This window comes from Mandrillus leucophaeus, unplaced genomic scaffold (assembly GCF_000951045.1).
Source record: "Mandrillus leucophaeus isolate KB7577 unplaced genomic scaffold, Mleu.le_1.0 Scaffold162, whole genome shotgun sequence".
In the NCBI taxonomy this organism is placed as follows: domain Eukaryota; kingdom Metazoa; phylum Chordata; class Mammalia; order Primates; family Cercopithecidae; genus Mandrillus; species Mandrillus leucophaeus.
Window position 1 is genome coordinate 1,738,538 of NW_012101610.1, and position 15,138 is coordinate 1,753,675.

A 15,138-nucleotide genomic window follows, 5' to 3' on the forward strand; every position below is an offset into this window, starting at 1 on the left:
AATCTTATCTTAGTAATTAGAAATCAAATCCTACCGCATGTGAGAGCAGTTTATCCTCATAGTTTAAAGTTCAGAATAATCATGTCAACTGCATGTAACACTTTGTTTTGTAGCTATTAAGAGCCATGGAAGATAATTTAAGATATAGTGGATTTTTTTAAAGACCTACAGAAAAAGGAGAACTCAGATTCCCAGTAGTAAAGAATATTGTCCCCCTTTTGAGTAATACCCCACAAGCACAGATGACCAAAGCAAAAATGGACAAACGGGATCACATCAAGTTAAAAAGCTTCTGCACGGCAAAGGAAACAATCAACAAAGTGAAAAGAGAACCCACAGAATGGGAGAAAATATCTGCAAACTACCCATCTGATAAAGGATTAAAAACCAGAACGTAAGGAGCTCAAACAACTCTACAGGAAAAAACTCTAATAATCCGATTTTAGAAATGGGCAAAAGATTTGAAGAGATGTTTCTCAAAAAAAAAAAAAAAAAATACAAATGGCAAACAAGCACATGAAAAGGTGCTCAACATCATTGATCGGAGAAACGCAAATGAAAACTGTAATGATATATCATCATACCCCAGTTAAAATGGCTTTTATCCAAAAGACAGGCAATGACAAATGCTGGTGAGAATGTGGAGAAAAGGGGGCCCCTCACACACTGCTGGTGCAAATGTTAAGTTAGTACAACTACTATGGAGAACAATTTGGAGGTTCCTGAAAAAACTAGAAATAGAGCTATCATATGATCCAGCAATCCCACTGCTGGATATACACCCAAAGGAAAGGAAATCAGTATATCGAAGAGATATCTGCACTCCTGTTTGTTGCAGCACTGTTCACAACAGTCAAGATTTGGAGGCAATCTAATGTCCATCAACAGACAAATGGATAAAGAAAATGTGGTACATATACATAATGGAGTAGTACTATGCAGCCATAAAAAAGGAGATTCTGTCATTTGCAACAACATGGGTGAAACTGGAGGGCATTATGTTAAGTAAATTAAGCCAGGCACAGGAAGGCAAATTTTGCATGTTCTCACTTACTTGTGGGAGCTAAAAATAAAAACAGTTGAGCCCATAGAGATAGAGAGTAGAAGGATGGTTACCAGAGGCTGGGAAGGGTAGTGGTGGTGCATGGTGGGAAGTGGGAATGGTTACTGCGTACAAAATAAAAATAGTTAGAACGAATGAATAAGACCTAGTATTTGATAGCACAACATGGTGACTCTAGTCAGTAATTTAATTGTACATTTAAAAATAACTGAAAGAATGTAACTGAATTGTTTATAGCACAAAGGATAAATGCTTGAGGGGATGGATACCCCATTCTCTAGGATGAAATTATTATACACTGCCTGCCTGAATCAAAACATCTCATGTACTTTGTAAAGATATATACTTACTATGTACCCACACACATTTTTTTAGAAAAGGAAAAAATAAATATTGTCCTGGTTCCACTAGAGGAAGGGAAAAGCACCAAGTACATGGACTAGGTTTCCTCCATCCAAGTCCTCTGGGGTTCTTTTTTTTTTTTTGGAGACGAATTCTTGCTCTGTCGCCCAGGCTGGAATGCAGTGGTGTGATCTCAGCTCACTGCAGCCTCTGCCTCCCGGGTTCAAGAGATTCTCCTGCCTCAGCCTCCCGAGTAGCTGAGACTACAGGCACGTGCCACCATGCCAGGCTAATTTTTGTATTTTTAGTAGAGACGGGGTTTCACCATGTTGGGCAGGCTGGTCTTGAACTCCGGGCCTCAGGTGATCCGGCTGCCTTGGCCTCCCAAAGTGCTGAGATTACAGGCGTGAGCCACCATGCCCAGCTGGGGCATCCATGTTTCTTTTCCATATCCCCCCCTTTTATTTTTGCTTATATTTCCAATATCTCAGAACGATCATTGCATATCCCATCTTCAAGGCAAAACCCAAACCAGAAAAACCCCACTCAGGCCTTGCTGACCCCAACACCACAGTTCACTGTATTTGAGACCCCTTTTTCTTGGGGTAGGCACTTCACTTTTTCCAGCAGCATTCTATCATTCTTTCCACACAGCAACTGATGCGTCTCACAGCACTGCTCTCTGCTGGGCAGAGAGCAAACACAGCCACCGTCCCCATATTCGTAGTAAGAGAAACTCCATAAACACAGCCACCGTCCCCATATTTGTAAGAGCACTGTGGTACTCCTGGAGTGCTCTGTTGTAAGAATTGTTGGGGTCCTTGCTAAAAATATGGGGACAGGCTACCTCATCATTTTGTATATATGATGAGTAAAAGCCAGGGATGCTCATTGGCAAATACCACATTTGACATTTTCCATCTGAAGTTTCAGGCTCTCCTGTTCTCAACCTGAGTAGTTTCAAATGGTCTGTGGACCACTGAAAGAACATGATATTCAGGAAACTTCTGCAAGGACAGGAAGAAATCAAACACTCAGAACACAAAGCCACTAAAACCCCACAGATAGACTCCAAAATATATGTCACAAGCAAATAGCTGTGGGAAAGGGTGAGATGCAGACAGAAGCTGCAAATAAGGGCTTAGTTGAAGATGCGAGATAAACTGTATGTTTTGATTATTCAGGCTGCCTAGCTACTATCAAGGATTGGCTCAGTTGTTCCCTTTGGATGAAGATATCTTTATATCAACTCTAAGATTATTTGAAGAAAAAGTGAAAACAGCCTAAAGTTCCAAAATGTAAAAAAAAAAAAAGAAATTATTTCACTGTTGCACCAAGCAAGTAATATAGCTAATAAAGAGAATAAGGCAGATCTATATGTTTTGAGGTATATTTGAGGTATAAAGATATCTATGACATATTAAATACAAAAAATCGGGGGAGTGACGGGGGAAAAAAGAAAAAAAAAGGACAAAAAATCATACAGCTATATACGTGTCAGCCTATCTTTGCAAAGGAAAAAAAGTATACAAACTTATGTAGATGCATAGAAAGGTCAGGCAAGATAAATGCCAAACTATTAGGTGTAATATTGGAGTGGTGGATGAGGATGGACACCAAATCTTTCACTTATGATAGGTTTCTGTCTTGGAATTTTAATTGAAATTTATTATTATTATTATTATATTATTATTATTGAGACTTTGCTCTTCTTGGCCAGGCTGGAGTGCAATGGCGCGATCTCGGATCACCACAACCTCCACCTCCTGGGTTCAATCGATTCTCCTGCCTCAGCCTCCCGAATAGCTGGGATTATAGGCATAAGGCACCATGCCTGGCTAATATTTTGTATTTTTAGTAGAGACGGGGTTTCTCCATGTTGGTCAGGCTGATCTCGAACTCCTGACCTCAGGTGACCCACTCGCCTCGGCCTCCCAAAGTGCTGGGATTACATCCGTGAGCCACCGTGCATGGCCTATTATTATTATTATTATTTTTTTGAGGCAGAGTCTTGCTCTGTCACCCAGGTTAAAGTGCAGTGATGCAGTTTTGGCTCACTGCAACCTCTGCCTCCTGGGTTCAAGCAATTCTCCTGCCTCACCCTCTCGAGTAACTGGGATTACAGGCGTCTGCTGCCATGGCCTTGTAGGAGCTCGGTTAGTGTGGTGGGAGAAATTGTAAGAGAAAATTACAGGAAAAATGCAAGCCTTCTTGGAAGGCAGGAAGGTTTTACAAAAGCTTTAGGAAAGGGCTATGGCTGAAGGCAGCCTAATCCTCTTTAGCTTGAGTTGATAGCAAAAGAGCAAATAATAAGTGAATGTGGGGGAGTTTAAATAGCTAGTTTACTCATGCGGTCCTAGGACCATCTGTGGGTGTATGAGTGCTCTCTACTCAGGAGGTCGGCAATATTAATTACCCTCTAGTGGTGTTTACTTGAGACTTTTGTCATTTAATCTGTACTAAATAAATGCAAACTTTGCTGGCGAACTTAGCCCGCTTATTGAGGCCAATGCTGTGGACTCAGGCAGCAGAGCCCCGTAGCTGTAGCCGTGCTGACAGGCAAAATATCTGTGTCATTCTTTCATCCGTCGCTGGGTCAGGGTCTGCAGGTCAGACCCGGCATGCCTGGCTAAGTTTTGTATTTTTTTTAGTAGAGATGGCCTTTCACCATGTTGGCCAGACAGGTCTCGAACTCCTGACCTCAGGTGATCTGCCTGCCTCTGCCTCCCAAAGTGCGAGGATTACAGGCATGAGCCACCGTGCCTGGCCTATTTTTATTATTATTTTTTGAGACAGGGTCTTGCTCTGCTGCCCAGGCTGGATTGCAGTGGTACCATCATAGCTCACTCCTGCCTCAACCTCCTGGGCTCGAGCAACCCTCCCACTTCAGCCTCCCAAGTGGCTGGGACTACAGGTGTGCACCATCATGCCTGGCTAATTTTTTATTTTAATTTTTTTAATTATACAAGTTTATTTAAAATACAAGTTTGCTGTAAAGTGTTCAGTCCTAGAAATGTATAAAACAGAAGGATGGCGAAACAATGTACTCCCTTCCTATTTAACCAGAGTAGGACAAGGTGGAGATGGGAGTGGGGACAGGGCCACACACTGCATGGACTCTAATGCTCCTGCTGTTTAAGGTGCGGCCACCCCAGTTCCCTGTATGTGTAAGGCACAGCACCAAGCTGAGGGGTGACACACACTGTGTGGGGACCAACCAGGGATGCTGTTCTGCACTGCACCGTGAGGATGGCTGGAAGGGTCCTCTCTAATTAGCTTCTCCATGAAATGAGTCAGACTTCAGGCTTGAAGCTCCCCAGTCAGTCCACTTGCAAGGGTTCTTCTTCTCAAAGCTTTAAAAAGCTCCATACTGTGCTCTGGGGCCTCTTTGAGCTCCCGCAGATAATTCAGGGGCAGTAACCTCCCACAGGCACATCCACCTGAGGAGCCCCACTGGCATCTGTTGTGTGCACCGAGGCTCTGAATACACCTCTGTCTGAACAATGGAGTTCCACATTCCAAGAGGCTAAAATACCAATACATGATACAAGGAATTCAGACTTAACTAGGACCTACAGGAGCAAATGCAACCTTTTGTATTCTTGGCATTGGTGATATGGAAAATGAGTCAATTGGACAACTGTCAGAGAGCTTCAACATGCTCAGAATTAAGATGCAGGTTATTTATTGTCTGCCAGAGCAGAAACTTGCAAAGAGTTCATATATTTTTCAACAGAAGTTTGGAGGAGGAAAAAAACAGAGGGAGGCCATTTGAAGAAATAATTTGCAGCACTTCCAAAAAATAAAAAAAAAGAAGAAACAGAATACCAAACAGCCCTTACAAAGAGGGTATTGATTGACGCCAAGATTTACCGAGAAGCCAAAAAAGGCTTATGACAAACACTGTAGAAGACATAATTCCATTTATTTCTAAGGGGGAAAGGGAACTACATATATATAGGAGAATATAGATAAATGGAGAGGGAAGGAGAAGGGCAAGTAGAATAGAGAGGCCGAGAGCATATAAGAATAATGAATATTTTAAAATGGATATATAAAAGAAAAAAAATCAAGATGTCCATACTGTTAACAACAGCAGATTTGGGGGTAGGGTGGGAAGATACAGCATATTATTGGAGACTTTTATCTCGGGGCTTTTTACTTTTTAAGAGTCCTACATTTCTGTATTGTTGGAAGTTTTTCAGATGAGCATTCTAAATTTTTATAGCAAAAGTCATTAAGATTTAAAATACAGATTGCCTAGATTTTCAACTGGATACAGGACAATCTCACCGAACACCCTCAATACATGATAAAAGGAATTCAGACTTAACTAGGACCTACAGGAGCAAAAATGCAACCTTTTGTATCCTTGGCATTGGTGATGTGGAAAATGAGTCAATACATGAATCGTAAGCGACAGTCAAGAAGTGATAACCCAACCCACCTTCAAAGTCGGCGTTTTGCTTTTTTTCAATAATGCATTAGGTCAGTGCTAATGGAAATCTTTACCACTCGTCAGTCATAAACACCTGAGGCTAAACAAGACCTCAAAGGTAACTCAATTCACTCCTAGATCTCCAATCCATCATATGCCCTCCTAGGTAACTCAGACTGATGGCTGTTCTAGTCCAGGAAAATTGAAGAACAGAAAAACCATAATTTCTTCTTTCTTTTTTTTTTTGAGACAGCATTACGCTGTGTTGCCCAGGCTGGAGTGCAGTGGTGCGATCACGGCTCACTGCAACCTCTGCCTCCCAGGTTCAAACAACTCTCATGCCTTGTTAGCCTCCCAGGTAGCTGGGACTACAGGCGCACACCACCACACCTTGGTAATTTTTGTATTTTTAGTAGAGACAGGGTTTTGTCATGGTGGCCGGGCTGGTCTCTAGTGATCTGCCGTCTGGGCCTCCCAAAGTGCTGAGATTATAGGCGTGAGCCACTGCGCCCAGTCAAAAATCATAAGTTCTTAAGACAAGATGTTCCAGGGGGTTGAAGACTCCCACCTCTTGAATATGTATTAGTAAAGTAGGGTTCTGGCTATAAAAATCATCACTCTCTCTCAAGGTATACAAACCCCACTGCCAAACATCTTTACCCATCTTCAACTCTGTATGAGTTTAGGTTTTGATTGACAATATCAGTATCATGGAAACTACCACAGAAAATGCAACATCCAGACCTATCTTCTTGCTGAAAACTTTGTCTGCTGCAATGAAGATGTGCCGTCACCAAGTGATGGGATGCCTTTGGTCTCAATGGCCAAGTTATCCACAGGCAAGTCACTGACAGAGATTTACCACTATCTATTACTAGCCTGTGTTTTTGTAATAGAGCTTGTTATTCCAACAGTTAAGTTTGAGGACTTATGGGACGCTATTTTGATATGTACACAGAGCAAGATGTAAAGAAATATGAATCTCCAGGAACAATTAAATACCTTATACGTTAATGCTTAATTGCTACCAATGACGGCTTAATCTAACTTTGATTTTGCCACCTGGTTTATGCAGAATTTTGCCACCTGGTTTATGCCTTTTAAGTTCATTCTGAATGTCAACACTTAATGTGAAAAATCCACTCGGGACATATAAATTACTTCTTAGCTTCGGTAGTACCATCAGAAGGCTCCTGCACTCTCTCCCTCCCTCTTCTATCTCTGAACTGTCACGGGCTCTCTCACCGAGCCAAGCACGCTCAGCCCATGTGTTACCTAACTCCTACCTCTGAGATACTACAGGATCCCTCTTCTATCTCTGAACTGTCACGGGCTCTCTCACCGAGCCAAGCACGCTCAGCCCATGTGTTGCCTAACTCCTACCTCTGAGATACTACAGGATGACATACCTTTCTCTCATCCCTGCAGCAGCTCATGTGAGGTTGCGTATTGCCTCTGCAAATATTGGGCTTAGATTTCCCTGAGCAGAAAGGATTAGGTATTCCTTATCTTAATTTTGGTTCTTTGTTTCCTAAATTAGTTTATCTGATGCTCAGTCCGTAATAATTGAACTCTAGCAACCACATGCACTTGGGATTAGAAATGCAGCCCTGTGTTACGATATAGAAGAACTAGCCTAATATAGAGAGGCACAGTGGTTAAGTAAAGATAAGGTCACTTATTAGCTGGATGCTCCTGGGCACGGCCTGAGCCTCAGTTTCCCCATCTGCAAAATAAAGAGAAACCACCTACCTAATAATATGTACTGAATAAAACTATTTTGCCAGGAATTCAGATCTCTCAATAATTAGGCCCCCAACTATCACCTTAATTTGATCTCTTCCTCATTCCTTCCAGATGTTACTGTTTTCTTAGCCTCCAGGCCTCAACCTAGAATGCCATACACCTTAATTCAGTATGACAAGATACTCCCTGACCTTCCAGGCTCTTCAATGCCACCTTTTTTTTTCTTCTTCTTTCAAGTCAAGGGTTAATTCTCTCTGCTCTAAAATTCCCAAGCATATTTTATGTCCACACTGCATGACCTTTATCCTGTGCCACCTAGTGTAATAATTGTAAACAGATTTGCTCTCCCTGAATGGCCTGTAGTCTCTTTTTCTTGTTTTGTTTTGAGACACGGTCTCACTCTGTGCTCAGGCTGGAGTGCAGTGGTGCGATCTTGGCTCACTGCAACCTCTGCCTCCCAGGCTCAAGCGATTCTCCTGCCTCAGCCTCCCAAGTAGCTGGGATTACAGGTGCGTGCCACTACCACTGGCTAATTTTTGTAGTTTTAGTTAGAGACAAGGTTTCATCATGTTGGCCAGGCTGGTCTTGAACTCCTGACCTCAAATGATCCACCCACCTCGGCCTCCCAAAGTGCTGGGATTACAGGTGTGAGCCACCAAACCCAGCCCAGCCTGTAGTCTCTTTAAGTGTATTCCTGTTGCCCATACAACGCTTGGCACAGTGGGCCGCATGTAAAAGATGACCAAAAAATACTGACATGAGGAAAAAAACTGCAGGTTATATTATAAGGGTCCGAGAGATCGTCAGGAGGAGACTTGCCCGTGCCCTTTTTCTGTGGGTTCCATGAGCAGCTGCCATCCAACCCAGGCCCTGACACTCCCTAAGGTGGATGGATCATGTGTGGACAGATGTGAACGTGGGCGACAAGCTTGATGTCATCTGCCCTGCTGTGAACTGTTCCAACTAAAATAACCTACTTTGTCTGCATTCATCAAAGAGGCCTCAGGGTTGGAGAAAATAATCAAATCACACATTCTTCAGAGGATGTTCTGTTAACTAAACTAGTAAATATGAACTTAACCATCAATCACCAAGACCTGGTAAGTGAGTGAAAACCATTTTTCTCCTTCACAAGCCGTTCTTGACTCTCCAGGAAGAGGAAATGCAGAATAATTTCTCTCTCCCATACCATGACCCTGGCTATTTCCATTAGCCATTAGTTTGTGGTAGCCAGGGGCTCCACATACAGGTTGAACGTCCCCAATCTGACATCCAAACTGCTCCAAAATCTCAAACTTTCTGAGTAAACCAGACAGAGAGGACCTCATGGAGCTGATGTGCTTACAGGGGGAAAAGCAGACAGTTACTTACATATTTACTTGTTAAATAACAGGGATAAGTATAATGGAGGAAAAGCACAGGTGAGTGGATAATATATTGTACAGGATGACCTGACCTAACTTTTTGTTTATCTGCAAAAATGGGAAGGCCAAGGATGGTTTTCCTAAAGATCTGACATATGAACCCAGCTCTGAAGGATGACGATGCAAAAAATAAAAGAAAGTAAGTTTTGAAAGAAGAGGGGAGATCCCTACAGAAGGTGGGAAAAGCATTATTATTAATGATAATAAAAAAATCATTCTTGGCTGGGCATGGTGGCTCATGCCTGTAATTCCAGCACTTTGGGAGGCTGAGGCAGGTGGATCACCAGAGGTCAGGAGTTTGAGACCAGCCTGGCCAACACAGTAAAACTCCATCTCTACTAAAAATACAAAAATTAGCTGGGTGTGGTGGTGCATGCCTGTAGTCCCAGCTATTTGGGAGGCTGAGACAGAAGAATCACTTGAACTCGGGAAACAGAGGTTGCAGTGAGCAGAGATCACGCCACTGCAGTCCAGGGAGCAAGACTCTGTCTCAAAAAAAAAAAAAAAAAAAAAAAATTCTTTTGACCACTATTTCTCTTTAATTGTTCTTTCTGTCTTGTTTCAGCTTTGGAGGAACCATAATTCTTTTTAGCGTAATTCATCAGTTTGTCTCAAAACAAAGATCTGGTTTCCTACAGATTCCCCAATGCTTTGCATGTGAAAAATAATCTGGCTTTCAAACTATAAAACTAAACAGTTATCAATGTACTGTATACAGTTAGCTCCTAAAACCCATGGCATACTTTCATCATTTGAGAGACATTTATAAACTAAGATCATATTTCCTGAGCAGCTACTATGTGCCAGTGGGCCAAGTGCTCTAAGGCCATTTTCTCATTTAACACTCAACAGATAGGCACCACTGTCATCATCTCCACTTTACAGATGGGGAAACAGGACAGAAAGCCTGAGTCATCCAACAGCACCTGGCTTGTAGGTGGCAGAGTCAGGACTGGGACCAATGCAAGCAGAAGACTTGAAAGTCCATACTAATTAGGGCCTCATCCCAACATTCTGCTGCTGGCCAAATACATCATGTAATTCTACATCTCCATGCCTTTACCCAGGCCATTTACTCTACCAGGAATGCTAATCCTTCCTTCTTCCCTTCCCACATCCTCATAAACACATGTTCTTCTTCTAAGACCCACCTTAAACATACTTCCATTGTGAAATGCCCCCCTTTTCTTTTCTCTTTTTTTTTTTTTTTTTTGAGACAGAGTCTCACTTTGTCGCCCAGGCTGGAGCGCAGTGGTGAGATCCTGGCTCACCACAACCTCTGCCTCCTGGGTTCCAGTGATTCTCATGCCTCAGCCTCCTGAATAGCTGGAATTACAGGAACGCGCCACCACAACTGCCTAACTTTTAAAATTTTTAGTAGAGACGGGGTTTCACCATGTTGGCCAGGCTGGTCTCGAACTCCTGACCTCAGGTGAGCCACCCACCTCAGCCTCCCAAAGTGCTGGGATTACGGGCATGAGCCACCACGCCTGGCCTGTAAAACACCCACCTTTTCTAGATTATAAACTGTAAAGATAAAGAAACAAAGGTAAAAATAAAGGAAAAAAGAGCCTGCTCTTGCTGTGGCCTGGTAATAATTTTCTAGAAAGAGCCATTGACAAACAAGGGCAAGAAGTTACCTAGAGAAGGGACTGAAAGAAAAGAGAAACAGGCATTGCTAGGCCATCTCCAGTTGCGAAGCACCTGATCGACCAAATCTCTGGCTTGCAAGGCCTTCATTTCTCCTACATACTCTGGGGTGGTGGGCACGAGCATATGCACCAAATCCCTGCACAATCCAGTCTATGTGCAGCACTAGTGTGTATAAAGAAACAGAACCAGGCCTCCCCTGCAACAAGCCTTCATCAGCTTCCTACACCAGCCTGCCTGAGAGTTCAACAGGAGTTTACTTGTCGGGATGGACCCAGCCTTGGGAAAGCCACAGCCTGCTAAAGAAGATACAACCAAGGCCAGATTAAGGGAGGCAAGAAAAAGAACTGGAGGGACGGGGACACTTTATAACCAGCTGCAAGGGGAGGATGTTTAGGGAGGCAAACAAAAGCAGCGCATTTCCATGAGCTTCATTTAATTTATATTTAGCCTTCTCATTCTCAGTAATTGAATGCATTATTTATTTTGGCCAGCGATTGCTGCCTGTGGCTTTCAGGAGAAAAATAATAGGCTTTTAAGGTTTAGCGCCACAGCATTTAGAGACTTGAGTAAAAATCATCGATAAATTATTAAACATGAAGCAGACTCCACACTCCCGCTCTCCTGCAATAGCTGAAAGTGACAGAGGAGGCAGATGAGGAGCCCAGAGTCCTGACGTGGAGGGTGCTGTCTTTATCCATGCACAGTGTATGGGGCTGTTCTTACAGCAACTGTCCCTCGGTGGGGACGGAGGATGTTATAGGAAGTACAACAGGGAGAAATTACTCACAGCTCTCCTTCAACACTTCTTGGGAGCACCAAATCTTTGATAAGGGGGATACCTTTATCCAGGTAGAGAATTTTTGTTTTGCTTTCTCAAAAAAAAATTACCATGAAGCCCTATATGGGATCTAACCATAAATTTCCCGAGATCCACAACATTGAAATCCATGGTCCTGATTTTATAACAGTGGAAGAAGAAAGATCTAGGCTTCCAAAGCCTCCACCTGCAGTTCTGGTAAGTGTGTCAGAGCTTTGGTATCTGCAGCTCACAATTTGTTCCTATTATTGCAGGTAAAACCAACTCAGGTATGCCTACCTAGGTCCACCATTCCTGAGCTTTTAAAGAAGGAACCCATTTAGAAGCAGATTTAAAATTTCTAATATCCAAGAAAGCGTCTTCTAATTTTCATCCTGTGCATCACTAGGTTTTTGGTGGTGACTGTTAATTTTTGTTTTGTTTCTCACTAACCCATTGTTCTTTTTTTTTTTTTTTTTTCAAGACAGTCTTACTCTGTTGCTCAGGTGGTGCGATCTCCGCTCACTACAACCTCCACCTTCCAGGTTCAAGCGACTGTTGTGCCTCAGCCTCCCGATAACCCATCATTCTTACCAAAGCAAGCAGTAGGAGAAAGTTCCATGTTGACCTACACACAATGAAGACACGTGCCTGTCCTAGTAGGGAGAGGGGGTATCACAGACAATAAGCAAGTAAACAAACACAGTAAGAAAGCATCGGATTGTGGAATGTGCAACGATGATAATGAGGATGATGCTGCAGAGGTGACAGAGAGGGGCGGGGCGGCCACTCTAGCTAGAGTGGCCAGCAGAGGCCTCCGTAAGGAGCTGTGGCTTGTTCTCATCATCTGCCTTGTCATTAAAAAAAATACAACTATCTGGGGAAAGATCATTGTAGAAAGAGGGAACAAAGTCACAGGCTCTGCATTGGGAGACCACTGAGTATGTTCAAAGGACAAAAGCAGGCCTGTGTGGCTACAGCAAATGGGAGGTGAGGATGCAGGCGGTTGAGGATGGAGGTGGGCAGGCACCAGCTCACAGGGGAACTCAAGAGGCAAGTGTTCAGCTGCACTCAGAAGCTATTGAAGTCCCCCATGAGTTAAAAGCAAAACCAAGCAGAGTTTTAAAGGTTCCTGGGCAGCAACCATGTATGAAGACTTCACTGCCCAGAGCTGCTCCAGTTGAATCAAGACACAGATGATCCCCAGAACTTCCATGGCAGTGATTCAAAGAATGGAGGAGTGACCACTCTCCAACTGGCCCAGAATGCCCTACCAAGACAATGGCAACAGGTGGTGAGGCGCCAGCCTTGGCATAATCTGTGCAGTTGTGTCGGGAAAAGAACCACCACTGAACACCTCAGTCCACCTCCTATGGCGCTATGAAAGTGCCCCACCTTTCCTTTAGGCTTCCCAGTCAATGCAGTGGTGAAGAGGTATGGCCTTGAGCCAGACAGATCAGGGGCTGAGAGCTGGCTCAGTGACTCAGGAGTGGACCGACCCCAAGCAAGTTAGCTGGCCACTCTCTGCCTCAGTTTACTCACCTGGGTAATGAGGCACCAACCACAGCACCGGCCCCATGTGGCTGCCGGGAGGATGAAATGAGATAACATGTGCAAAGGGTTGCCACATCACAAATGCTTCATAAATGTCATGTAAAGATTTCTTTTACCCTCTGTGTTATGGTCTGCAGGGTGGGTACCGTGCTGCTGACCTGCCTGCATGCCCTTGGTGTACACCGTTGCAGTAGGTAACCAGGGTGTCCTGCAGCAAACACTGGGGCTTTCCACCTGAGTGCCTTCTCTTGGCTCAAGTATGGAGCAGGCCAGAATGCCAGGGGGTTAATATCTCAGAAGCAGTGCTCTGTCAATGACAGATGAGAATAAAGGGAAAATCACCTGTCTTCCTTGCCCTTCAGGTGGAGAAACACTGGTTGTGTCTGACAACACCGCCCAGATAGGAATGAGCTTCGGCTGCCCACAGGAATGACCTGTTCGATGGTGCCTGTTTTTCTGGCTGCCTTTCCTTCCCTGTCTCATCTCACATCACCCTTCTGATAGCACTGAGATCACCCTCTCCCAAATAAATGATCCTGAGCATCCTTGCCTAATGGATGGCTTTGGTGCCTAGTATGGAAAGATCAGTCTTGGGCAGAAATTTTATCTGTAACAGCAAACTGTAGGGTATTTGTTCTACCACAGATTAGATGGTACTTGTGTGTCTCTGGGGTTTCAAACACACAAACATCAACAACAACAAACAAACATGAATCTGCCACTGTGAAGCAGTCCTCATGTCTCACATTCCCCAGGTGTGCCGAGCTCAGGACGTCTGAGCCACATGACCTGATCTGTCCCAGGCAGATTTAAGAAGGTTCTTACAGGAAGACATCTGTGCTCTATGATCTGACTCTATAAATGCATGTGTCCAATGTGCTTCCTAGCAGAGAAACAAATTTAAAACTCATCACTTATTATTCTTTTTTTTTCTTTCCCCCTTAAAGGAATCTCTCTTGGTCGAGCGCAGTGGTTCACACCTGTAACCCCAGCACTTTGGGAGGCTCACTTGAGCCCAGGTGGGAGGCGGGAGGAACATTTGAGCCCAGGAGTTCAAGACAAGCCCAGGCAACAAAGTGAAATTCCATCTCTATAAAAAATAAAAATAAAAACATTAGCTGTGTGTGGTGGTGTGCGCCTGCAGTCCTAGCTACTCGGGAGGACTGCTTGAGCCCAGGAGTTAGAGGTTACAGGGAACTATGATTGCACTACTACACTCCAGCCTGGGTGACAGAGCGAGACTCTGTCTCTAAAAAAAGAAATCTTTGTCTCTCTCTACACACATATGCACACACCTCAGTCAGTTTTCCTAAGCAGCAAGGGACTGCCCGAGATGAGAGAACGATGGACTTACCTTGGGAGAGGCACTGGTTGGCCAAGGCCACCTGACCAGAATGCAGGTAGAGATTGAGACGTGTGAAGATGCCCGCCAGGGAGGGGATGGTGATGAAGCAGTAGGCAACACAGGCCTAGGAGAAGGGAAGAAACATTAACGCTGGCAATGCCACGGTGGCAGAATCATACTCCCGTTTTCATCCCTCATGTATTTCCAAGTAAAGAAACTTACAACAGTGAATCTCCCCATTCTGAGCCCCAATTTTCCCCTCTTGTACAACTCTGCTCTGTCTGATGACCCTCAAGGAAGATGGCGGTATGAGGGGAGTGAGTGATAATGCAGGAAAAACAAATCCTCACCCATCATCATGGGAAGTAAATACGTAGCACCTAACATTGATAAACTGAGAAATAGCTGTTTAAACCAATTACTTAAAAATATGTAGGTAATTAGAAGTAGTTGCTAAAGAGTTTGAGGTGGCTGACTGAGGAAAGACAAGCAAGGTGACAAAGGGCAGAGCCAGGATGCTTATTTTTTACCGTAATCTTTTCAATATAATTTCGTGTTTAAAAACACAGACACATATTTATTTATTTATTTATTTATTTATTTATTTATTTTTTACTGATACTTTTTATTTTATTTTTTATTATACTTTAAGTTCTAGGGTACATGTGCACAACATGCAGGTTTGTTACATATGTATACATGTGCCATGTTGGTGTGCTGCCCCCATTAACTCGTCATTTACATTAGGTGTATCTCCTAATGCTATCCCTCCCCTCT

General features: G+C 43.6%; 1 protein-coding gene across 1 annotated transcript in view; it reads right to left on the bottom strand.

The window, feature by feature from the left end:
* Window positions 1-15,138, bottom strand: part of LOC105536656 (chromosome unknown open reading frame, human C16orf62) — a 158,112-nt gene that overhangs the window by 41,007 nt on the left and 101,967 nt on the right. Inside the window, exon 24 of the mRNA XM_011976076.1 lies at window positions 14,371-14,485. Coding sequence (XP_011831466.1) covers window positions 14,371-14,485 — 115 coding nt within the window. The remainder of the gene's footprint in view (window positions 1-14,370; window positions 14,486-15,138) is intronic.